At 42.6% G+C, this 25,158-nt stretch overlaps 1 protein-coding gene across 1 annotated transcript in view; it reads left to right on the forward strand.

Annotated features, from left to right (window-relative positions):
• The window catches only part of LOC126188632 (dual specificity calcium/calmodulin-dependent 3',5'-cyclic nucleotide phosphodiesterase 1-like), a 590,211-nt gene that overhangs the window by 210,004 nt on the left and 355,049 nt on the right, over positions 1-25,158 (forward strand). Inside the window, exon 3 of the mRNA XM_049930233.1 lies at positions 8,210-8,444. Within this exon, the coding sequence (XP_049786190.1) occupies positions 8,210-8,444 (235 nt within the window). The remainder of the gene's footprint in view (positions 1-8,209; positions 8,445-25,158) is intronic.

Raw genomic sequence — 25,158 nt, forward strand, 5'->3', positions numbered from 1 at the left:
TTCACGTGAATCACCTGAGAGCAAATAACAATTTTGCCAATGCACTGCCCTCCTGTATCTTCTGTATGCGATACTACCGACATCTGTATACGTACATATCGCTATCACATGACTTTGCCACCTCGGTGTACGTTATTCAGCAGAATTCCTACGGCCGCTGTAGACAGGGTCGGGATGGCTTCTTTGACTCTGGACGGCAGTGCTCTCCACAGCAAAACACCCGTAGCGCCAGGCGGCAGCACAGAGGCGAGGCCAGTGGTACCCCGAACCCGGGACCTCGGCAAATAGTGTGATTGAGAAGTGGAAACGCGAAGGAACAACCACTGATACACCAAGACCAGGTAGGCCTCATATACCGACGGACAGGGACCGCTGAGCACTGGGGACAGTGGTTGTGGGAAATGCATTAAATCACCGGAAAAAACACACTCGTGAGGTTCAAAGCACTAGCAGCAGTCCAGATAACACCTTGATTATCAGTAAAGATTTAAAGTGAATGAAGTAAAATGGTCGAGTAGTTCTTCATACGCCCCATGTTTCTCGAGCGACGCTTGGGATAATGTATACACCGATACACTGGACAGGGGATGACTGGACCGAGTGATCTGGAGTGATCTATATCCTGCGGCAATTCGATGGACTGTTTCGGGTTTGACGAATGCCTGGTGAAAGTTACCTGCCATCATGTGTAGTGCCAACAGTGGAGTACGGAGGAGGTGGTGTTTCTCGTGGTTATGGAGTGGTCTCCTTACTGTGCTTAAGAAAACGCCGAATGCGGAAGGACATGAACACATTTTGGACCGTTGTGTTCTGCGTGCAGATCGGATAACACAACTATTTGTAGCAGCATGACAGCACGCCCTGTGATAAAGCAGAATCCACGAGACAATGGTTTGTCGGCAGTATTGTTTCTGAAATGAACTAGCCTGCCTGGAATCGCGACCAGAACCCAATGGAACACCTCTGGCGTGAGTTAGAACGTCGACTTCGCTCCAGAGCACAGCGTGCTTCGCTACACTCTTTGGTTTCAGTCTTGAGCAACAATGGGCTTCCATTCTCCCATAGAAATCCAGTCACCTCAGTAAAAGTGTCCCCAGCAGAGTTCAAGCCTCCATAAAGGCTAAGGGCGGGCACATTCCATAGTAATTTCCACTAATAGGTACCCAAATACTTTTGATCGGATCGTGAATTTAAAGGAGTGTCAGTGTAAAAACGTATGGTAGTCTTGAAACTTCTGCCAGGAAGTTTCATATCAGCGCACACTCCGCCGGAGTGAAAATTTCATTCTAGAAACATCCCCCAGGCTGTGGCTAAGCCATGTCTCCGCAAATCCTTTCTTTCAGGAGCGCTAGCTGTGCAGGCTCGCAGGAGAGCTTCTGTAAAGTTTGGAAGGTAGGAGACGAGGTACTGGCAGAAGTAAAGCTGTGAGGACGTGGCGTGAGTTGTGCTTGGGTAGCTCAGTTGGTAGAGCACTTGCCCGCGAAAGGCAAAGGTCCCGAGTTCGAGTCTCGGTCCGGCACACAGTTTTCGTCTGCCAGGAAGTTTCATATCAGCACACACTCCGCTGTAGAGTGAAAATTTCATTCTATGGTAGTCTTGTAGTACGTGTAAATTAATTGTTCACGATTTATTGAAAACGTCGCAATAATATAACGAAATTTGCCTTATCCTGGCAATTCTCATAGTTCTTCCTCTGCATCTTGGCTGTCAGTACTGGAAAATTGTTCATGCAGCGGCCTTTTCATTAACTCATTGTTATTTTCAAAAAAATAATTTGGTTGCGAATTATGGTAGGATATATAAGCCCTTACTAAAACATATCAGGCGGCTATTTTGAAGGCGAAAGCTGTAGATAACGGCGCCGTACTTAGCCCTTCTTTATCATGTTGCCTCGTCGGAGACTGCCCTTTGATTTTTCTCTTTGTGTAAGCGATTATTATTATAGAACACTGGCTTTGAGGCTGTGAACATTACGGCGCTTCAGAAATGGCGTCAACCCTTTGATGAAAGTGGTGTCCTTTGACAGGCGCATCATTTACAAAAAAAGGAGTAGATCACCCAATGCATTAATGCTGAGGGCAAGCCGAGATGCTCAAGGCTAGACAGATCACTTGCCATCACAGCGACAGATCTGCCATGAGATCTCTTTCAGCGTCAGGAACACATTTGTGCCCTTTTTTGTGTTTCCATTGCACGATTTTCTTTGTATCGTGGAGATGAAACGACGTGCTGTCGACGTCTCTCACTTAGCTTACAGAATTTCTCTATCAATTTACCATGCATCAGTCATAATCAGAAACGTTTGCCAAGCCCCTTATGTAAATGTAACTTCATGGTCATAGAAATTTGAATTCTCACCTAATTAATGAGACGAATGAGCGGTTTGACACTAACCTACAACAATTTCAGGAATATGGCAAAACAACTGCCTTGATCAGTAAGTTCAATTCAGTTAGCAGATAACCCTTGTGAAAGGATAAATCGTGATTCTGTATCGTATCCGTTTCCCTGTTGGCCCTATTCCGAAATGGATAAGCTTTTACTTTTGTGCTAAAGCAATAGAAAATAACACCATAGAGAACGAAAGTTTATGTCACGCCTAGAGGTAGGCTCAGGTAACTCAATGGAGTAGGTGATTACTCGCAAAAAAACAGGAATAATGGGTCCTAACCCGGTCTGGCACATTTTTTTATTAATCATGCCGTATTAATTACATTGAGATTTAGCATTTTCTGAGTATACATTACCAATATCATTTTTTATCACTGCATTTTATTCGATTCATCTTCACCAATTCTATACATTTGATGCCAGTGAATTTACTCCCTTTTTTCTTCTATCTAGATAAGAATCCTTTCTTCAAGTTATGAAACATCCTGTATATTGTGTGTGACCATCAACTACCAGAGGCCTTGATTATGAAAGTATGCACCTCCAAGGTTTCAGCATAAGACTACGCGTCAGCAAGATGACGAAGCGAAAAAAGGCTATTCAAGATATAAACACTCCTTGCAGGTGTTTAATGCGACTTTCCTTTGTGATGGGACTGACATTAATATGACATTATAGATTCTATCATAAGCACAAGTCTCAAAATTGCGTTGTCGAGGTCAGTGATTACAGACGCTATCCTTCCTCGCAATTTCTCCAAAACATTTGACGATGTAAGCAAGTTAAGGCACAAGAAAAATAAATCAGATATGATGATTATGAATTCTGTTGAACAAGTTGGACATTAGTACTATGGCTGATGTCTTAATGGAAGTGAGAAGAGTTACAATCACACTGCAAGACGAAGTTATCACTGAAACTTCTTGTTTCGGAACAGGACTCGAACTGGGATCCTAGCCCTACAATGCTGCTACTGACTGAGCTATCCAATCGCGACTCACGACCCCGCCTCAAGGTTTACTTCCAAAAATACCTCTATCCCACCTTCAAAACTTCACAGAGTTCTCCTTTATATTTACGGAGATAACATTTATGGATGGAAGAATAGGAGTATTGTGGAGAAATTAATACTGGCAACTATCTCTCACGCTGTGGTTAAGCAGTTTCTCCGCACTATCCTTTCCGCAAGGAGTGCTGGGTATCCAGCAGAACTTCTAGACGTTGGAAAATGGGAGAAGGGTACCACTGGAATTAACTTGTGAGTGCTGCCCGCTTAAGGGAAAGTGCCGGGTTCGAGCTACGGTCCGCCACACAGTTTTAATTTACCAGCGGGTTTCATAACAGCGTACACCCTGCAGCAGATTAAAAGACTCATTGTGGGTTTCCTCACTATTTCCTCGTAACTGCGCTATGACGCATTTTTGCAGCAAATCAAGATATTCCTACACGTCATCAGTATCGATTCTGTGGAATTGGGAGGAATACTTATCACAAACAAACATCTCCATTAGGAACTTGTTGCTTAGTCACGTGAGGGACTTATGTAGCGGTAAAATGTTCATGTTACTAGACATATGAAGGGTGATTTCGCTACTAAAGAGGAAATTCTGTCCATGTCTAATTCCCTGTAAACACTGCTTGAAGTATGTGTAAAAATGAAAATCAATCTCGTGATACGCAAAGAAGGGCACTCTATATAGTTTCATACGAAAACGTTTACGTTGATTGCTATCTTCCTGCTGACAGTTCCAGTCGGCACGTTTTAGTCACACATGATAAACTGTTATTTTTACTTAATGCGGCGTACGGCCTGTGAATTGCATTATTTGTTGGAGCTTCTATTTACTACTAGGCACCACACGTCGCTGGGCTCTAACACTGGACACATTGATCGAATTCAAGAGCCCAAATACGCGCGTGCTTTCTCTGTACTCTATTCGCTAATGAACAGTCGCTGCTAGTGGCTTCCACATGGGTCAAACTCTCTTGTGCCTGAGGGTCCTAATGTTTTTCTTCGCTTCAATTATTACCAAAAACTGCCTGTTTTTAAAAGCTCTAATTAACACCAAACGTTGCGAGAACCGTCAAAATTTGTCTCAAGAAACAAAAAAAAAACTTGCAAGTAACACACTTTATGAAGAAAACGGCGTTAGCAAGCAAGAAAATTTTAAGCAACTTGCAAGCTGGCATTAGTTACATGTTGTGTTCCTGTAGAAGCGTTATACGCCCTTTGCTGTTTCTAATCCATATAAACGATTAAGAAAACAACCTGAGGAGCCCTCTTAGATGGTTTGCAGATGATGCGGTCGTCCAGTAAAGTCATCAGAAGTTCAAAGAGATACAAACTGATTTAGACAGATTATCTGCATGGTACAAAATACGGCAATTGACAATGGACAATTAAAAGTATGAGGTCTTCCACATGGGTGGTAGCAAAAATCCGTTAGATTTCGGTTACACGGTAAATTACAAAAATTTGTCGGTTCAACCAAATATCTAGATATTAAAGATGCAAACAACTGAAACTGGAGATATGACACAGAAAATATTGTGGGAAAGGCAAATCAGCGACTGCCGGTTATGGTCAAAATAGTCAGAAGGTGCAACAAACCTACTAAATAGACTACCTGCATTAGTCTTCTCCATCCTATTCAAGAATATGGCTGTGCGGTATTGAATCCTTACCAGATTACATTGACGGGAGACATCTAAAAATAAATGTTCATAGAAGAACAGCTCGCTTCGTGTTATCTCGAAGGAGAATGTGTCACGGATATGATAAGCAAGTGGAGGAGGCAGTCGTTAAAGCAAAGGCGTTTTTCCTAGCGGTGAAATCTTTTAAGGAAATTTCAGTCACTTTCTCGAGGATGAATTTTTCACTCTGCGTTGTTATGAAACTGCCTGGCAGTATAAAACTCTGTACTGGATAGGAACTCGTGCCCAGGAGCTTTGGCTTCCGCGGGTAAGCGCTCCACCAGGCTATGGTTAAGCCATGTCTCCACAGTATCTTTCCTTGCTGGAGTGATAGCCCCCCAAGATACACAGTAGAAATTCTGTGGAGTTTGGACGGTAGCAGATGAGTTACTGGCAGAAGTAGAGCTTTGAGGACGGGCCGTGAGTTGTGTTCGGATAGCTCAGTTGGAGCCGGCACGGTAGCCCAGCGTGTTCGGTCAGAGGGTTATCCATCCGATGTAATAAAAAAACTGAGTGAACAGATCAACCACGAACTTGAACGGGTATCGTGGGGCGTCTCCCCCGAACAAACAATAACGAACAAAATGAGATCAACAAAAAAGAAAAAAAAGTCGTAGTACACTTGCCTGTGAAAGTCCCGTCCTGGCACACCGTTTTAATCTATCAGAAAGTTTCACTAACTTTCTCCTCCCACAGCTAAAATACACTGCCGGAAAAAAAGTAATACTCCTGGAAAGAGGACGTCGAGTTTGATCCTATGACGGCATATGCCACGTGGAGATAGTAGGTGCCCTGATAATGGTTTCAACGCCATCCACCAGCAGATAACGCAGTGATATAGCTGCCAGAGCGCCTTTTGTGTCCGTCGTTTAATGCTCACAGCTCAGTGTGGTGCAAACGTGTGAAGCAAGCGGACAACCATACCACTCAGACGCACTCGTGCTTCCTACAGCCAAGTGAGCGAGTTTGAAATGGGTCAAATTGTGGCTTTACGAGTGTCGGGACGGTCTTTTCGGAGAATCGTCACACAAGTTAGACGTGCTTCGTCAGTTGTGCAGGGATGTTGGTGTCAGTGGTCACGTGAGCATTCTCACACCCATAGACGAGGTTCTGGATTTTCACGCAGTACAGACGCCTACCAGGATCGTCGTATTGTAAGAGCAGCAGTGGCAAATCGCACAGACAACACAGCCCAGGTAAGTGGGCCTGTGAGGCCAGGCTTGTCGACACGAACAGTTGCTAACCGGTTATTAGCTGAGGGACTAGAGGCACCCACACCTCTAGCTCTTCTTCCACGCCACAGCATCGACGCGCAAGGCTGTATTGGTGCCGTCAGTGGACCACTTGGAAGATGTAATAGCGCGCCTTGGTCTTCAGCGATGAAAGCAGATTCTGCCTACACGCAAGTGATGGTCGTTTCCGCCTATGACGTAGACCTGGTGAGCGCTATCTCTTAGAGTGCATTCGTCGAAGACACACTGGCCCATCCAAAGCCTTATGGTCTGGGGTGAAATAATGTACAGCTCTCGTTCATCTTTGGTGTGTCTGCAGGGGACGCTAAACAACGCTCGGTACGTGAAGAATGTTGATAGATCCGTTCTTTTACCGTTCCTGAAACAAGACGGTGATGTGTTATTCCAGCAGGATAATGCTCGCACATTCACTGCGCATACAATTCAACTGCTCTGTAAGACGTGAAGCAACTTCCCTAGCCAGCACAGTATCCGGACTTGTCTCCAGTCGACTCTTACAGGACTACATGAACAGGTAGAGCAGGTGTGGCATATAACGTACACCAGGACAGTATTCGCCATCTCTACGATCGACTGGATTCCAATCTCAGTGCCTGCATTGCCGCCAGTGGGGGCTACACCATGTACTAATATGGGTGTTTCAGCATGGGTCAATATCTGGTACCTCAGAACCGCTTGTGCTTTTCAAAAATGGTTCAAATGGCTCTAAACACTGTGGCACTTAACATCTGAGGTCATTAGTCCCGTAGACTTAGAACTACTTGAACCTAGCTAACCTAAGGGCATCACACACATCCATGCCCGAGGCAGGATTCGAACCTGCGACCGTAGCAGCAGTGCGGTTCCGGACTGAAGCGCCTAGAGCCGCTCGGCCACAGCGGCCGGCACGCTTGTGCTATTGATCTGTAAAAGTAATCATTTCATCTACTCCATACGCACTGTTCACCCTCAGGAGACACAGCTTTAATGAAAGACTGTCCGTGTGGGCTAGGGGGTTTGTGTGATCCAATGAAGTGGAGGGCTATGCCGGCGGTGGTGTAACTACCAGTAGGGCATCCCAAGCCGGTGAGGTCTCCATAGAGGATCCAGACAAAGTGTGTCTCACAACGTCCCGTCTAGTGTCCTGTCCTGTCCTATCCTCTTCTGTTCTGTCCCATCCTATACACTCCCTTCCTTTCCTTGTCCTCCTTGTGATTGTGTGGCAGCAGACACAGTCCTCTAATGTGGACAGCGGAAGATCGTTGGAAACCAGGACAACGTTGATGCACATAGGCCTTACGGCGAAGGCATGGACAGCGTTCTGTAGTCGTGGTGAAGACAAGCTGTCTAAGGGGTGACGCCCTGAAATAAAACCTTGGCAGGTGTCCAGGCCCTGAGGTGGCAGCCCCACCAGGACACTCAGGGGGGGGGGGGGAGGCTGATAACCTGCACCACCAAAAACCACATATCACAGAGACTAAAAAGAGAAACCATATGCACTGTTGCAACAATGAATCTTGAGTGAACTGGAAACATCTAAAAGATGTCACTAATTTTTTCCGGCAGCGTATTTTGTTGTCTCCCATCTATAAAGAGAGAAATAGAGAAATAATTATCGTGATAAAATAAGATAAATCAAATCTCTTGTTGATCCCATAGGAACTTACCACCTAAACCATATCTTACGGTATTATCTAAGTAGATGTTAATTTTCCACGCTTGCTGTTCGAGAGCAGAACAGCAGAGTAGTAGTCTGAACGTGGTTCTGTGCTCCCTCTGCCAAATATTTAAACTGAATTGTAGAGCAGTCGAATATTTTAGATGTATCTGTAGACTAGTGGGGATGACGGGCAGCATTGAAACGGGCCCTTCCGGCGGCGCTGATGTTGCAGAGCAAGGCTCGCTGACGATTGTCCGCCGCAGCAGCGGCAAAGGAGGCGGCGGTGGTAACAGCAGCGGCGGGGGCGCCAGCGGCGGCAGCGGCAGCGGCAACGGCGCCAAGGCGGGCCCGCTCGCCAGGGGCGCGTCCGCTGTCGCTGACGACGACGCCCTCGACGCCGTCGACCTGTCCACCGACAACCTGCCTGCCGTCGACACACCGGACGCCTGCGATAAGGCTGCCCTCAGGTAAGCCCCGGAATTCGTTCTCGCTCGAGATGCTTGCGACTTCGCGAGAAAAAGGCGACGGTGCTGCTATCTCTGAACATAGCCCAAAACAACTGTACAATCAATCATGAAGCTGTCAGACGAATTCCAGCCCGATAAATATTGTCTAAAAGGTTCTAGAGCCACGTCAACTACTTAAAAACGTACGAGCTTTCGGCCGATTGCTCCTTGTCCATTGTCAAATGGTGACTGTCTTATGGTTACTGCTGCTGCTGTCCTTAATTATCATCTAGAGATCCTATATAACAGGCTAAATCGTCCACCACGTTTTTCCCGACTCTGAGGATTCGGCAGTGTTTATTTTGTGGGTGGTTAACCTATTCACGCAACATTTACAATATTCCTTATAAAATATTTGATATTGCATGTATGAAGTGTACCAAACAGCAAAAAATGTTCAAATGTGTGTGAATTCCGAAGGGTCCAAACTGCTTAGTTCATCGGTCCCTAGACTCACACCTTACTTAAACTAACTTACACTAAGAACAACACACACGCACACACACACACACACACACACACACACACACACACACACACACATGCTCGAGGGAGGACTCGAATCTCCGGCGGGAGGGGCCGCACAGTCCGTGACACGACGCCTAAAACCACGCGGGCCACTGCGCGCGGCTCCGAACAGTAATTAATGTGTATAGAGATATTTAGAATGCCATTTTCATAAAACAGAAAAACTGAAATGTAATATTACACAGCTACAGAATTGTAGGCACAGAACTTGCGTGGTACTTTATAAATATTAAATATAATGAGTTAAGAACTCGGTACCACTGTCTTCAAGTATAGGTGTTATGCAGTAACAACCTGTGCCCATTTATTAGTTTTTGCAAGTATATAGGTTATGCTACTTGTGAAGATACCCTCACGATGATTAACTCGCTATAAAAATATCTTAAATATCATTCATCCTACGGTACCTACATAAGAAATCATGTTAAGTATTATTCAGTCTGTGTATTTATCTTGATGATAAAAACGTGTAAACACGTCACAATAAATATTCCGCTCCACTTTGCCAGTTGCGAAAACAGATTCAAACTGGCGGATGAAACGCAGTTTTATAGAACTGGTTTCGTGTTTATAATTACTTTGCTGAACATAAACTTACAATAAACCATTGAGCGCCAGATCCTAGTACCCAGTTGTTTCTTCGTTCGGAGTCACCTGGAAATCTAAACAAGCCAAAACCATTTTTGCGATTATTAGAGCAGCTTCAAAACAGTTAATTAGAAATCTTCATTCCCATCCTGACACATTTGTAAACATGTATGAATATCTATACTTTGTGGAAAACATGCGGACAGTTAATCTCAGGTTGTAGGAGTCTCACTAGCACCTATTACGTCATTGGTTCCCAATAAGGCGACATATAAGGTACAGTTTTCGTTGTAAGACCGCAGAGGCCACTTCAACCTTTCTATGGCTGGGTCCCAAGCTGTGCTTTGCTGCAAATTGTCGTGTTTAATGAAGATGTTCGAAGAATTTTTTATTTCGATCGCTTCGGTTATAGCTCCACCCCAAAAATCTTTTGTTGTCTCGTCGAATGCTACTTGCAATGATGATGTAAGTCTCAGACTACGGTATCCTTAAAAAATACTCTTAAAAATTAACATTTTGGTTTCTAGTGGACCCGAAGATAGGGTTTGAAACAAATTTCTTTAATAATATGGCTGTGGCGGTTCTTTTCAGTTGTTTATATCATCAACCGCTGTCCCACGTTCGCGAGAACGATGGACTTTCACAAGGTGAACCCTAAAGTGTCGTCACCTTACATGGCCTAGGAGCACTCGGCCGAAAGCTTGTGGCTTTTTAAGAAACTGACGCAGCTGCAAGCTCGAGAACATTTTATCAGTATATACCGCCGAGAAATCGCACATTTGTACTCTGTTTAAAAGGATTTGCTTCCATTGCGACAATAGTTCCGAGGACTTTTAAAGACAATGCCAACATAATGAAGTTATTTTAAGTATTATTTTTCTAACATCATATTAAAATACTGCAGAAATAAAAGCTCTCTCAAAAATGAAACGAGCCTGTTCGCTCTACTGCGGAAATATTTCCCAGACTCTATTAGTGTTTTCCAACCTTGAAATATTTCCCTAGGCTGTGACAGTTTTTATCAAAATCAAAGAAAAATCTTATCATTGAGCGGGCTTTCACGTAAAGCAACACAGATTGTAGGACCGTTTCATCAACTTGCCGGATCTAGACATTTCGTGAGAACAGTACGAAACCACGTTTTAACATGTGTGGAGTGACATCACTTGTGAGACGCCCAGTAGCATATCTTAGTGACAAGTTTTCTGGACTATGACAAATCACTCCTCACAGTATTCGTCAACGGTGGCGCTACCATGTGCACTCTTTCACGATATACATCTACGGCGATTGTGGTTGTAGCTGTGTATGCACTTGCGACGAGCGTCTAGAAGCGACTAATCCTGTTCTAGGTAGATCAGTCGCCGGTTGCCTACTGATTGGTGTAGTCTGCACAAAGTCACTTATTTGGAACATGAAAGACAACCGGTATCATTCTCTTGATGTTAATCGAAAACTGTTGATGACTGTTGCTGAGGAGACGAACGTAAAAAGGGTTGACATGCGCAAGAAGAATTTTTGAACGGAATGTTACCAAAGACCAGTAGTTTGAAGGTAGCTATAATGAATATCAGTATTAGCTTGTGTCTCGTTATCGCAATAGTCGTAACATTGTAAGTCAACAGATCTTTTGTTGCATCTGAAACAGCAAAGCAAAATGCAATGATGTTATTTTCATCCACCTCGATAGCTACACAGAACGCTGAATTTGATACCAATCGAATTTCCACTCACCAAAAAATTGTGTGATATAAATATTTAAAATGTATCTACGATCTCCCAGCACCACCGAGAAAACCAAGAGCGAATCGGAATGAGCCGGCCGCTGTGGCCAAGCGAATCTAGTCGCTTCAGTCCGGAACCGCGCTGCTGCTGCGGTCGCAGGTTCGAACCCTGCCTCGGGCATGGATGTGTGTGTTGTCCTTAGGTTAGTTATATTTAAGTAGTTCTAAGTCTAGGGGACTGATGACCTCAGATGTTAAGTCCCATAGTGCTTAGAGCCATTTGAACTATTTGAATCGGAATGAAAACTGAGCCATTTGAATCGGAATGAAACTAGAGTTAACAACACGGTAGATTAACATCGCTTGAAGATTCAGTAAGGTAAGTCCAGTTAACATTATACAAGGTTTAAATTTTAAGTTGACAAACCAGAATAACTCGAAAAATAAGCTTCACATGAAAAAATGTGTATAATCCAAATTTGATTATTTTCGAGGGGGACATCTGCTGGTTCCAAAATTAGCCCGCCACCCCAGCCCCAGGTAGTGGGGCAGGAGGCAACTTACAAATTTCAAATGGAAACCCCCATTTTTTATTGCAGAATCAGATTCTACAAAACAAATACGTACATTTTGTCTTAAACATTTGTTTTGATTCTTGGTAGTTGCCGCTGTAATTCAAGAAAATCCATGTTCTCATTTTTGCGTGGAAAATGGTTACGTATAAATTAGATATACTTATTTACTTCGTAAATTTTGATTCGCTAAAACTAAAGCTCTCCCTCTCTCCCCATAGGGTGGTGTTTGAGAGGGAGGAATCAGAGTTTTACAAATGTTGACCCAAATATTATTTTTTTCCGCAGATTCGGAAAAGTTTTGTTTGTTTCGTGGTCATGAGGCCACACAACTTTTAATTATCAAACAAATCATCCGACTAGCTAACTAATTAATCAAACATTCTACTTCCTAACGAGTGAACTCATTTTTTTATTTTCTCGCAACCATTTTCCACGCAAAAATGAGAACATGGATATTCTTGAATTACAGCGCCAACAACCAAGAATCAAAACAAATATTTACGACAAAATGTACGTAGTTTTTTACGTAGAATCTGATTCTGCAATAAAAAATGGGGATTCCCATTTAATTTTTTAAAGTTGCCTCCCGCCCCATCCCCAGAGGGCTGGGGTGGCGGGCTAATTTTAGCACCATCGAAAATAATCATCTTTGCATTCTGCACATTTTTTCGCGTGAATCTTTTTTCGATTTATTCTGGTTTGTCAACTGAAAATTTACACCCTGTATTGTGCAGCATGTAGTTTCAGTTCTTCATTCGTCAGATTTCTGGATAGCTAGGGACATGAATTGACTGAATGGCTCATACAATATGCCTAAATAGTCGGTGCCAGCAGACGGCGGGCAAGTGCACAAATGTTTGCGAAACGTAGTTATATTTGTGCGGATGCGCTCTTTCGCTCTCTTGATTAACAGACAATTTATCTGAAATTAGGTTTACGATAATCCGAATAAACTCGTTCCGTCCATTTGGCATACAAATTACGCACTGAATATGGATTAAACAGTAACAGAGCAACAACGGGAATTGCTGTGATTTGCTAATACGTATAAAAGTCCATTCTCATGTCGTGTATCATTAGCTATAGTACACGTGACTGAAACGCAGAATGTGCCTTGTCTTCCTGTCACGCTTCAAAAACAGTCATGCGTCTATTGTGCGTGTCCTACGGGTGATACAGCTATACATACAAAACACCAAAATTAATGATGTCTTGCGTCTTGCAAGAAGTACGAAATTGTTACTGGTCAGTTTCATACAGAATGAAAATTTATGGTACAACAGAGGAACAACAAGACAGCTTTATTTTCACTGCAGAACTGAGTAATAGTAGTTTAGCTGAGCTAGACAGTGTGTCTCAACTTTTTGTACGATTTTGATATCGTCGATTCTTTGTAGAGCAGAAATGCAACCGACACTGGAGATCGTTTTGCAGTACAAGAAGAGAGTAAGTGAGATTCTGGATGATACTGAAAAGAATGTGGAGCCATGTTGACTCCAAGGCCGTGGCCATCTGCGCAAGATTTCTCGGATGGGGATGGCGCGTACACCCCGATCGAGGTGGTCACAAAGATCTTCGATTGGGCTTAAATCCTGGAAGTTTGGTGGCCAGGGGAATGCGGTAAACACATCCTGGTGGTCTTCGAACCACGCACGTACTCTGCGAGCTGTGTGACACGTTGCATTATCCTGCTGGTGGATGCCATATAGTGCTTGCTTGTAGTGGTGGACATCGTCCCAGGGATAGATGCATACATGCGTTGACTCATTGTGCCTTCCAGAATGACAAGGTCATCCAGGGAACGCCACGATAACATTTCACAGACCATAGCCTCCTTCCTAGTTGGAGACGTTACACGCCGTGCACGCCAACGGCCATCTGTCCGATGGAGCATAAAACGTAATTCATCTGAAAGCCACTCGTCACCAGTTCCTGTACTGGCGTGCAAATTCCAGCCTCCGTGGCCCATGAACAGCAGTCAGCATGGGTGCACAGATCAGGTACCTGATGTGGAGGCCGGTACGCATCAACATTCGCTGAACGGTCGTTGAGGAGACGCTGTTGATAGCCCCTTTGTTCGTCTGGATGGTCAGTTGCTCAAAAGTTGCACGTCTACCAGTCGTAACACCGCAGCCGTCGTTCATCCCTGTCCTCTATGGTCTTTGGTGCACCACAGTTGCCCCGGCACCGGTTTTGGAAAAGCGCCATTTAGCCATGCACGGTATGATGTAACCACGGAGGCACGCGAACAGCTTACGAAATTGCTTCCACGACCCGCTTTATATACCCTCCGCTACTGGTGCTGCCACCTGCCGTCTGTGAGTGGTTATTGAATGTTGACGTCCATTAACGTGACTGTATATTCATAGCGTATGAATACCATTTACCGAAGTTAAGTGCGATCGTAATGGACTTCGCTCGTCAAGAGATTATTCACATCTGGAATAAATTAAACATTTATGTACAAGGGAATTCAAAATGATTTATAGCCATTACAGAAGGCTGTAAGTGTTTAATGCATACGATACACTGATAAGAGAGAGAATGCAAAAGAGAGTTCAAAATTTCGTTCATTACATGACTTACCGAAAGTTTATTTGTTCTGTGCGATGTCAGAACAAAAAATGTGCCGTCAATTTTTCCTCATCGAGTTAAGTGTTTCAGCATACAATTACGTGGACATGCGTGACAACTGCCGATACGGATTCCACAAATCACATCCCTTCGGCATTATGGAGCAACCCAACTCTACTTATGCTTCAGAAAAATGGTTCAAATGGCTCTGAGCACTATGGGACTCAACATCTGAGGTCATCAGTCCCCTAGACTTAGAGCTACTTAAACCTAACCAACCTAAGGACATCACACACATCCATGCCCGAGGCAGGATTCACTGCGGTGAATAACGAAGCAGTTTTGACATTTCATTGTTTTTCTGTACGGGGTGAAAGCAGCTTCGCTAGGTACGAATCTGTTAATCATTATTGTGCTTCATTTATTTTCTATAGTTTTAAGTTCATTTGATGTATTTCTGATGCAGAAAATGCACATGCCAGAAAGATTAAATTTCTTGCACTTGGAAGATATTTCGTCTTTGTTTACAGTCAAATACTTGTTACTCGTTACTACGATAAAATTGCATGTGTTAAACTCCTTCTGTTGTAATAAGGTTTCATTCGATCCATTAAAATATTAAAGAACATAGCATGTCTTGACAAACAGGCTGCCACCTTCTCGCGGTTGTCTCAGCTAAGAGAGAACGTCGTCCAGGCACGCCTCAGAATATCGCCGTTGCAGTAAAATTCGCACGAAACAAAGAAAACACACATTTGTGTATATACATTATCAACATTAATATCGCAAATGTAATACAATGTCAAATGTGACGATTTATCTGTCGTTGCTAAAGTGGGAAAGGCCGCAGCGTCACCAGCGCTAAGAAGGGAGACTTCAAATCGCACCCCCTCAGTTTTAATTGTAAGATGCCCAATGGATAGCCCGTCAAAATCTCTACACAGATCAAGCATCAAAACAGGAAGAACAGCTATTAGCAAAATAGAAACAGCTAACGGTCCAGCTTCAAGATGTGCAACATCGAGCGAATTAGAAAAGTTACGGTGCCGTGGTTATGTGGTCATTGTAGGTTCACGTTCAAATATCCCTCGAGTATACCTTTCTTTCCACAAAATTATGAACTGTCCTTCCGGTAATTGACGTGCCTGTTCTCTTTCTGTAGTCTTGGCACCTGTCATACCACACACTGGTTACAGAATATGAGTCATATGGTAACAATATATTAGCGCCGCAAGTAAGTGTGATGAATAGCGAAAACAGGTGAGATGCTGCATAGACTTTCATTGAAGAGTCGGAACATGTGGTACTTGTTAAGAACAAATAGGAGGTAGTATGTACGGAACCTCATCGTCTTGTAATCATTGGATCCCAGTGCCGAATACCTGTGAAAACACACAAGTTCTTGGAATCAACTTTCATTATAGGTCTGTTCCTTACACCTCACTGTTGCAAACAGACGTTACGTGACGACATAGACACAAATCTGAATACAGCGAACAGACACGTCAATGACCAAACGGACAGTTCATAATTTTGTGAAAGAAAATGGGACACCACATAATATGATCTTGGACCGTTCACTGTTTCTATTTTGTCCCTTTTTCACTGTTCAGTGCATCTTCTTCCTGATTTCATGCTTGATCTGTGTTCAGTTTCTTAAGCACTATTCGCTGGCTCATCGTAGCACTAAATCTTAGAGGGGGGGAGGGGGGGGGGGTGTGCGATGGGGAATTTTCTTTGTATGTAGTGAGGCTACAAGCAGAAATTTCTTCGTCGTCCAGCATTCCAATGCCCTGAAAAAAATTGCTCTATAACCTGAGTGCCTGTTGATACATAAGAGACTTGGAACTGGTACACTCCGTTTCCTGTCATTCAGAAATGATTAAACATTGAACATTCTGTGTTTAGTATTCTGTGATATTTTAACTCTCGCATGAGGATATCGTGGTTCGTACAACCGAAAGTTTTAACCGAGTGACAGAGCATTCCCTTGGTAACACATTCCAGTTTACTGAGTATACTATTTCATCTGTTGAATTAAATATAGCGTCTTCAGTTGACATTCGATTTTTAAATCCAAGCGGTTTTCTGTGCAAAGTGTCCATGAAGTATGTTGTGCATTACCTTCTCAATAAAATTCTTGGAAATATTGGGAGCAATGAGACTGCTCAATAGCTCTTTAGAAGGGCGAGTCAAAAGTCCTTGGACACCTTCATAAGTTGGCAGATTAAAGGGAAAATTGAAATGTGATGATGGGAACATAGCTTTGATGTGGGGAGCAACTTTTGGAGTGAATGTCATTCATGGCCGCCATCTTGAAATCCGACATTTTGGATTCAAGCCTTTTTTTTTTTTTTTTTTTTAATGGGAATGGTGGTGTATGACACATCAAATGAAATTCGCTTGAGCTCTGGAATTTAGTAGTGTAATTTGTTTATGTCTACCTGGTACAGTTTAGAGATTATTAATGTTCAAAATTGGGAAATTACCTTCATACCGACTGCTACAACACATGTTCTACGTGTTGTCAATCCCGTGCAATGCACAACTGTAGTCGCCGCAACCACTCTGAGTGCACACGGAGGAGAGTGTCTCCTGCAATTTGGTCACAGGCGTGTTGTATGCGTTCCTCGAGGTGTCTCAAATCACGGATGCTCTCAGCATACACTATCTGCTTAAGATGTCCCCATAGATAAAAATCAAGGGGCGTTAAGTCAGGGGATCTGGGCGGCCACTCCACGGGACCACTTCCCTTGCAGTTCCCTGGCAGCTGTTCCTCCAACCATTCACGGACTCCAATGCCATAGTGTGGAGGGGCTCCATCGTGCTGAAAATAAGATGGGAAAATGCCGCCAGCGTTCAGTGTGGAAGGGAACACAAGGTCCTGCAGCAGCGTCAGATACTGTGGTGCAGTTAAGGTGTTGTAAATGAAAAATGGCCCAATGATGCGGGTGTCCCATATGCCATACAATACCATCACCTTCGCTGGACTATATTCTAGAATTGGGGCAACCCAGTTCGGATTTGCGTCACGTCAGTATCGACAATTATATCGATTAACCTCCCCGTTGAAAGTGAAATACGCCTCGTCGCTGAACAGTATGCCCTTGGCTAACGAAAGATCGAGTTCCCGTTGTTCAGTAGCCCACAGGCAGAACTCCAACTGGCGATCATGGTCATCGTCATTAAGCCGATGTTGCATCTGCAGCTTGTAAGGATGCCACTTATTGGTTTGCAATATCCGGACAGTGGAGGTTTGGCTTATTCCACATGCTAGGTCCACACGACGGGTACTTCGTTTAGGACTTTTCCCAAACGACGCAACAACCGCAGTTGCAGTTTCCTCATTGGTGGCAGTCCTTGGTCGCTATTACGTGCCCTTGCGTGAACAGAGCCCGTCTCCCGGAATTTGGTGATCACGTGAGCCACCGTGCTGTGCGATACCGGTTCTCTGTCTGTGTTCCGTCTGTTGTAGTCAGCTGCTATTGTTCGGTAGCTGCGTTCCCCTGATATAAGGATGATTTCGATCTTCTGTTCACTTGTCAGACCCATTTTATATCACCTGGAACAAAGACAGACATGAGTCTGTATCAAGGTAAGTCGTCTCTTTTTTTGTGAACTGGTTTGATGGCAGCATGTTTAAGTCAATCTGCGAAAATACCGCTTTGAAATGATACATCACATGAGAAACTTCGTACATTAAAGAAGTTCAATTCAGCATTATTTGACTATTTTCCTTTTGGTCTCATCATATCCACTTGAATATTTATTTTTAAGTGAAATGTTAACATTGCAAACTTGTTTCGGAGTGGTAGGATGTAGCTGAATGTTGTTATGCTTGTTTTGGAATGTCTTTCTTAGAACCTGTTGACTATCTACAAAGAAAGCGATCAAACCTAAATTACGTGAATGTGTGGTGTATGTTCTTTTGGACATGTCCGAAAGAATAGACACCATGCATTCATATAATTGATTTGCTTCGATGGACAACGAATCCACCTTCTTCAGTGCGGATGCACCATTACGTCCGACCTCCTGCGGGAATTCTCCAAGTAGCGAGCATGGAGGAAATGGACGGGGGCTGTGGATAAGTGGTGCTCGGTAGGAATTCGAATCAGCAGAGAGGCGTGTGGAAATAGTCCACGCAGGGACGACGACACTGTATCCCGGGCGGCAAAGTGGTTAACGCAGCTGCCTGGTAAGCAGGAGATTCCATATTCGAATCCCGGTGCTGCACACATTTTCTCACGTCGACGCTGAAGCCCCACAAAGTCCTGATTCAGCTGATATCAATAGTCCCTTCCCTTTCTTTTCCTTTCTCCTCTATCCTCTTTGAATTTTCAAACCTAAGTTATTTACTATTGACAGAAAATACGACTGACATTTTTTGGCTATCTATGCTGACTTTTTTATTTTCCTTCAAAGATGTTTGTTCCTTTCCATGAGTCTTTTTCCCACCTCATTTTCTTACTTTTTATACGTTCTAAATAATTCTTAATCTTATTGCTGAAACAGCTTATATTTTGCTGAAAATACATTCATTTTTTGATGCTCTGATTAATTTCTTTAAAATTTAATGTACAGTTTGTAATGTGATTTTACTCAGTCGTCATCTGCGTCCGTCAATGCTATGTAGAGACTTCTCTTAGATATATAAGATACTCTGAGTCTATTTGTAGCTTAGGACGTGTATTTAGTCAACTTCCACATATTAACTTCTTAGAACAACAGATTTCAAAACAACCTACGACTAGCTTACAGAATACATTACATTTCCATTAACACCATGTAGAATGTGTAGATATTTCCAGTCTGTATTTCGGAAATATTACTTGAATTATGCACGTATGTTTTCATTTTGTATCTTGTAGTTTTCCACTTCTCTCTATTTACATCGTGAACCATTAACTGTCAGAAGTACTCTACGACTTAACAATCTCCATGAATCTATAAAAAAATTATCAGTATCACCTCTGCTGGTACCTATAATCCCTTCTGTAGATTGCATGAGGGGAAGTTAAATTGCAGTTAATGGCAAGAGACTCGAGTATATATCTGGTACAGGAACAGTCTTAAAATAGTTAATTCAAATTAAAAACAACATTTTATTCTGCTTGGAGGTTAAAAAATCTAATAACGGATCAAAAGGTTTCATAAATAATTCAAAATTATCAGATGGAGCCCTGCACATGGTGTTATCATTAACATTCCATGTAAATCTATTTCGCTAAAAAAAAGCTAAACTTCTCCCGAACAGGCCATGAAGGTCTTATGGTACCGACTGGCCTCAGTTCATCCTCAGCCCATAGGCGTCACTGGATGTGGATATGGAGGGGCATGTGGTCAGCACACCACTCTCCCGGCCGTATGTCAGTTTCCGAGACCGGAGGCGCTACTTCTCAATCAAGTAGCTCCTCAGTTTTCCTCATAAGGGCTGAGTGCATCCCGCTTGCCAACAGCGCTCGGCAGACCGGCTGGTCACCCATATAGGTGCTAGTCCACCCCGACAGTGCTTAACTTTGGTGATCTGAGGGGAACCGGTGTTATCACTGCGGCAAGGCCGTTGGCAATTCTATTTCGCTGTATGACCAAAATGCTGATCACTGCAAAACCTATGAGTACCATTGGTTTTGTTTTTTATCCCTTCTTAATGTAAGTGGCAAGTCCTCCTTTGTACATATCTGACCTTCAGAACTGGATGCTAAGTTATAGCCCCTTGAATTCAGCATTGCTAATCACTGGTCAAATGATGTTTAGAAATGAATATTACGGGCTGTATCAGAAAGGATTTCACAACTACAAACTCATTCATAGACTTACAGACGTAGTCTTAGCGTAGCCTTTCAGAAAAATAGATGAAGTTTTCACACATATGGTACGCTAGTACAGAATCATGCTACGGCAAGCACTAGCGGCAGCTGCAGCCAAGATAGGTGCCTTTGACGGTCTTGAGCGTGGTCGCAGTGTGGTTCAAAATGATTCAAATGGCTCTGAGCACTATGGGACTTTCTCAGGTCATCAGTCCCCTAGAACTTAGAACTGCTTAAACCTAACTAACCTAAGGACATCACACACATCCATGCCTGAGGCAGGATTCGAACCTGCGATCGTAGCGGTCACGCGGTTCCAGACTGTAGCGCCTAGAACCGCTCGGCGACACCGGCCGGCTGTCGCAGTGTAGTTTGGTTCGAAGAGCCCTAGTCTGCAACAGCTGTGCAACGTAATTTTTGTACAGTGTATCCTCCCAGTTGGCCTACTATTTATGAGAGCCTTAAGTATTTTATTGAAACCTGAATGTTCGGTAAGGCATAACAAAACCCCAGGTGCGTCTGATGATGTCGCAGAGCAAGTGAGGCAAAGCTTTGTAAAGAGTCCTACAAAATCAACACGGTGTGTTCTCGAGAGCTGCGTGTACCACACGTGATTGTTTAACGTCTCTGAAGAAAACTGTTGCATCTCAAACAATACTAGTTTAAAATGGTGCAAGAAGTAAAAGGAATAGGATTGCTCATAAGGAATTTTGTGTGGAAGTGTTACATCTGTTGGGTGAACATGATATGGTAAAGTTAATAAATTCAACTTTCGAGTTTGTGGTAGTGAAATCTACGAAAATCCTGGGAACATGAAAGTTACAGCCCAAAACTGAATGTGCTCTGTGCCATGAACAAGCGAAAAGCTTATGGACTTTCGTTTTTCCAGTGTAGACAGATATGCTGTGAAATTTTTTGATGTTGATGACCATGAATGTAGAGTACAATTTATGCAAGAAGGCACTTTGCTGCACTGCCTCTCGGATGTCTGAGATTCCCCAAATATCAGCTTTCCAGGAACGCGGATAGGCCAAGGTGCACCAATTCCATGGCCCCCATGTTCACCAGACCTAACATCTCTTGACTTTTTCTTTAAGAGATTCATAAAGGATATGATGCTTGTTACACCCTTACTGCACTCTCTGCCAAAGCTGAAAGCTATGATCTGCCGCACAATTGAATAAGTTGTGCCCAACATGCTGTAGTGAGTTTGGCAAGAAATCAACTTCAGTGTTTGCCACATTACTGATATGTCACATGGAATCTGTTTAGCTGTAAGGTAAGAAAACTTGATGTATTTTGCTATGAAATGAAACTAAAGCCATGTCTGTAAATTAAATAAATAAATCAATGTGAGATTTCGACATAGTAATTTCTTGTTTGATACATCCAATATATTTACATGATTGCATACATCAGCTCATCCAAACAAATTAGAAGTTATTTCTTTTTGAGCCTCTAGTATCAGGATGCAATGAATTTCCTTTAACGTCATTTTCATCCTCACGTGTTTCTGCCACAAAATTTTCAGTTATATGTTCTTCGTTTAATACTGACAGCCTGAAATATGAGTTTGCGTCGAACAATAGATGGTCTAACAACAGCACTTTAAATAAAAAAAACTCGGGTTCTAGGCAGAGATGCATGCGAGCACAGTTTCGTTTTTAGATGCATATAACAGAACAGTATTCCGTTTGAAAAATGTGAGAGCACGGTATCTGAAAAGGGGTTGGAAATTGAATTGCAGCTTGAAACGCCAAAAAATTTTCTACGCACAGCACGAGAGGCACTGCTGGGACTCGGATGCGAGCTTGCTCGCGAGCCCTTTTCAGCGCCCTCCCATGCCGCCCTGTTAGAACGCACTAACTCAGGGCAGAGCAAAATTTTAAATGTTTTATTTTCCGCTCCTGACTGCCCAGCGTGAACAATTAGTGGACTTCACAAATTTAACCAACGAGATTGTGCCCCTTCGCAGGTGCTTGAGGGAAATAAAAACAGCTGTGCTCCTCCCGGTGTTGTAATTTTCGAGAGCTAAATTGCTTTCATAACACAGACTCGGGTATTGATCGAAACTGTGAAGCCCCGAACAAAGCCTCCGCTACGATTTAATGAAGGTTGCCTCATTTACCGCTGTACTCAGCCTGGTTACTTTTCGCGAACGCAGTAAAATACTTCTTTCTTCCCCCCGTGTGTGATGGCATGGCAAGTCGACAGTAAAAGTCATTAATAACAAGCTGGCCGAACATTCTCTTTCCCAAGTTCGATGCGATCTTCCATTCGTTTCGGTTGTGTATTAAGTTCTTTATGTTTCCATTCATGCGATACGCCTGAAATATTTCTTCTTTTTGCGTTGCGGAATCTGCACGTGGTGGACAGTGATACATCCTGCATTTCAAATGGTTCAAATGGCTCTGAGCACTATGGGACTTAACTTCTCAGGTCATCAGTCCCCTAGGACTTAGAACTACTTAAACCTAACCAACCTAAGGACATCACACACATCCATGCCCGAGGCAGGATTCGAACCTGCGACCGTAGCGGTCGCTCGGTTCCAGACTGAAGCGCCTAGAACCGCTCGGCCACTCCGGCCGGCCATCCTGCATTTATAAATTACTGTATTTCTGTGGCTGGATGCAATTCCTGCTGTCGTATTGTTCATGACGTTGAGGTTGGAGGAAGAGTCGTATGCCCTATACGTCTGCGAATACTGTACATTTTGGTCTGATAAGGGAGAGAGCCTTCCTGTTTCTTTCATACTTATAGCAATTGAAACTCATAGCATTTGGAAAGCAGTACGAAACAATTCTGAAAAGGGAGAAATGATAAACGTAAAAAATAAAAATTAAAATTAAAAAGATACCTTTCAAGATTAGAAGATTTCCTAGCGCTGTTATGTACAGTACATTTCTGCTAACACCGTCGTCAGGTGAGCGTGCAGCGAAAACGTTTTATAAATATAAAATCTGACTAATACCAATTTCTTTACATTGATTTAAATTCTTTATCTATTAAGGAAACAGAGTCTCGAAAAATCTCCCATAAGCAATCAGTGTTAAAGTAAACGTACTTCAGGTACACTTTCTGAAAAAGTGGTAGAGATAAAGACATGAAACTTCTAGAGATTACAAATGAAGTAAGTACCACCCTCAAATCACATAAACACTGGTTACTGTATTTCATATATGTTACGAGTAATCCTTTTTTCGTTCTAAGAGAAAAAATTATAACTTGTTAAATGCTTTAGAGCTTGAAAATTTGTCTCGGTGTCACTACTGATCCCTTTTTTGTGTGATTAATCATTGTTTCATTAATAAGAGGTTCTGAAAGTTTGATGTCTTTATCGGCGTTAGTTTTTAGGAAAGCGTAACAGAATATAGAACATTAGTTTTAAGAAAGACCGTATTAAAGTTTTACATACAAGAAACTAATATACATTACCACACAGATACAGTTTTAGAACATCCCATGCCTTTTCTGTGACTCAGCATCATCCTCTTTACCTTGTTTTCTTTGATTTTCTGGGCATCCTGGCCTCCTTAGTAGCATTCCATGTAGAAATTTCAACACAAAGGATACGGCCAATATCGATGCTTCACAGTCCCTTTTCAGTTCTGACAATCATCCTTTATTCCCCCGAGCTTTAACACAATAGTCTTCTTTGACACACTTCTATTGAAGCTCACCATTTCATCGTGAACACGAGGCTTTAAGTATTTTGTAGTTTTTGGTAGTTTTGTCCAAATATTACAGACTTCCATTCAGAGTCTGAATTTTATCATGGAGACACTTTTTCAAGAACTCTTGTTGCATAAGGTCTCTCAAAATTGGTTTGACAGCAAGTAGGAATGTTTCTGGAAGTAAATGCTAATGCTTATAATTGGAAGCTGTGGCTCAGTTGTTGAACCTGCACCAGCTGTCGGATCCCCGTGAGCAAAGGTGATGTTTTGAATTCTCATCCGTTGAGATTTTATGAAAGAATGTCCACGTATCTCTTCTCATTGCTTCTGCATTTTGCAGTTATTCCTAATTGTCATACCATTATAACTCTGGATCCTATCTATTTCAACATTTGTCAGGTTATTTTTACCACCTAACTTTCTTTCCTTAGATATATCCAGAGATTGTGATGCCATTCTTTCCTGTACATGCCCTATACACTCCAATTTACTAATTTTGACGGGGCTCATATAATTCTCTTCAACGACTTTCTAATAAGCCTTACTGTTCCCATACTGTATACAGGACATTCCTTGACTGCTTAGGTCTTTCGAATATATTAACAGCAGCCACTTCCATGCTTCATTAGAATCATTACAGTCCTCTCCGAACACATGTTTCATAGTGGGATTTTTGCTGCATGTGCCATAGAACATAGTAATTATCTAAGTATCCAGGATATATCCACCATTAACAGAAGTGGATGACACACCACCATTTGGAGATGTATGTCCACGTTTCTGAAAACTGTCACCAAAACCTGGGCCATATTTTTGGTCATTCAATTGATCTACTTCTTTTGTTATTTCAGAACACAAATAACTGATGTACTGAAACAAATGGTTTTTGTAGCCAAGTAACTGCGGCATTAACAAGACTAAAAATACCTGATTTTTAAGGATGTTCGCAACTATATCTTCTTAACAGATGGAAATATCAATTAATAAATATTGCATCATAATTCTTTAATAAAAATACCGTTTTTATTTTTAGTTATTTATTGCATGAAGTAAATTAAAATTTGGTACTAAAATACGAAACATCAGTAGGAAATAGAATGACTGTTTATTGCTAGAAATCGAACGGTATTATTAATTTTTTTCACTTAACGATAAGGCAATTCCACCAGCTGGCATAATGTAACACGGAGCAGGCTGTG

This window comes from Schistocerca cancellata, chromosome 5, assembly GCF_023864275.1.
Source record: "Schistocerca cancellata isolate TAMUIC-IGC-003103 chromosome 5, iqSchCanc2.1, whole genome shotgun sequence".
Taxonomy (NCBI): Eukaryota; Metazoa; Arthropoda; class Insecta; order Orthoptera; family Acrididae; genus Schistocerca; species Schistocerca cancellata.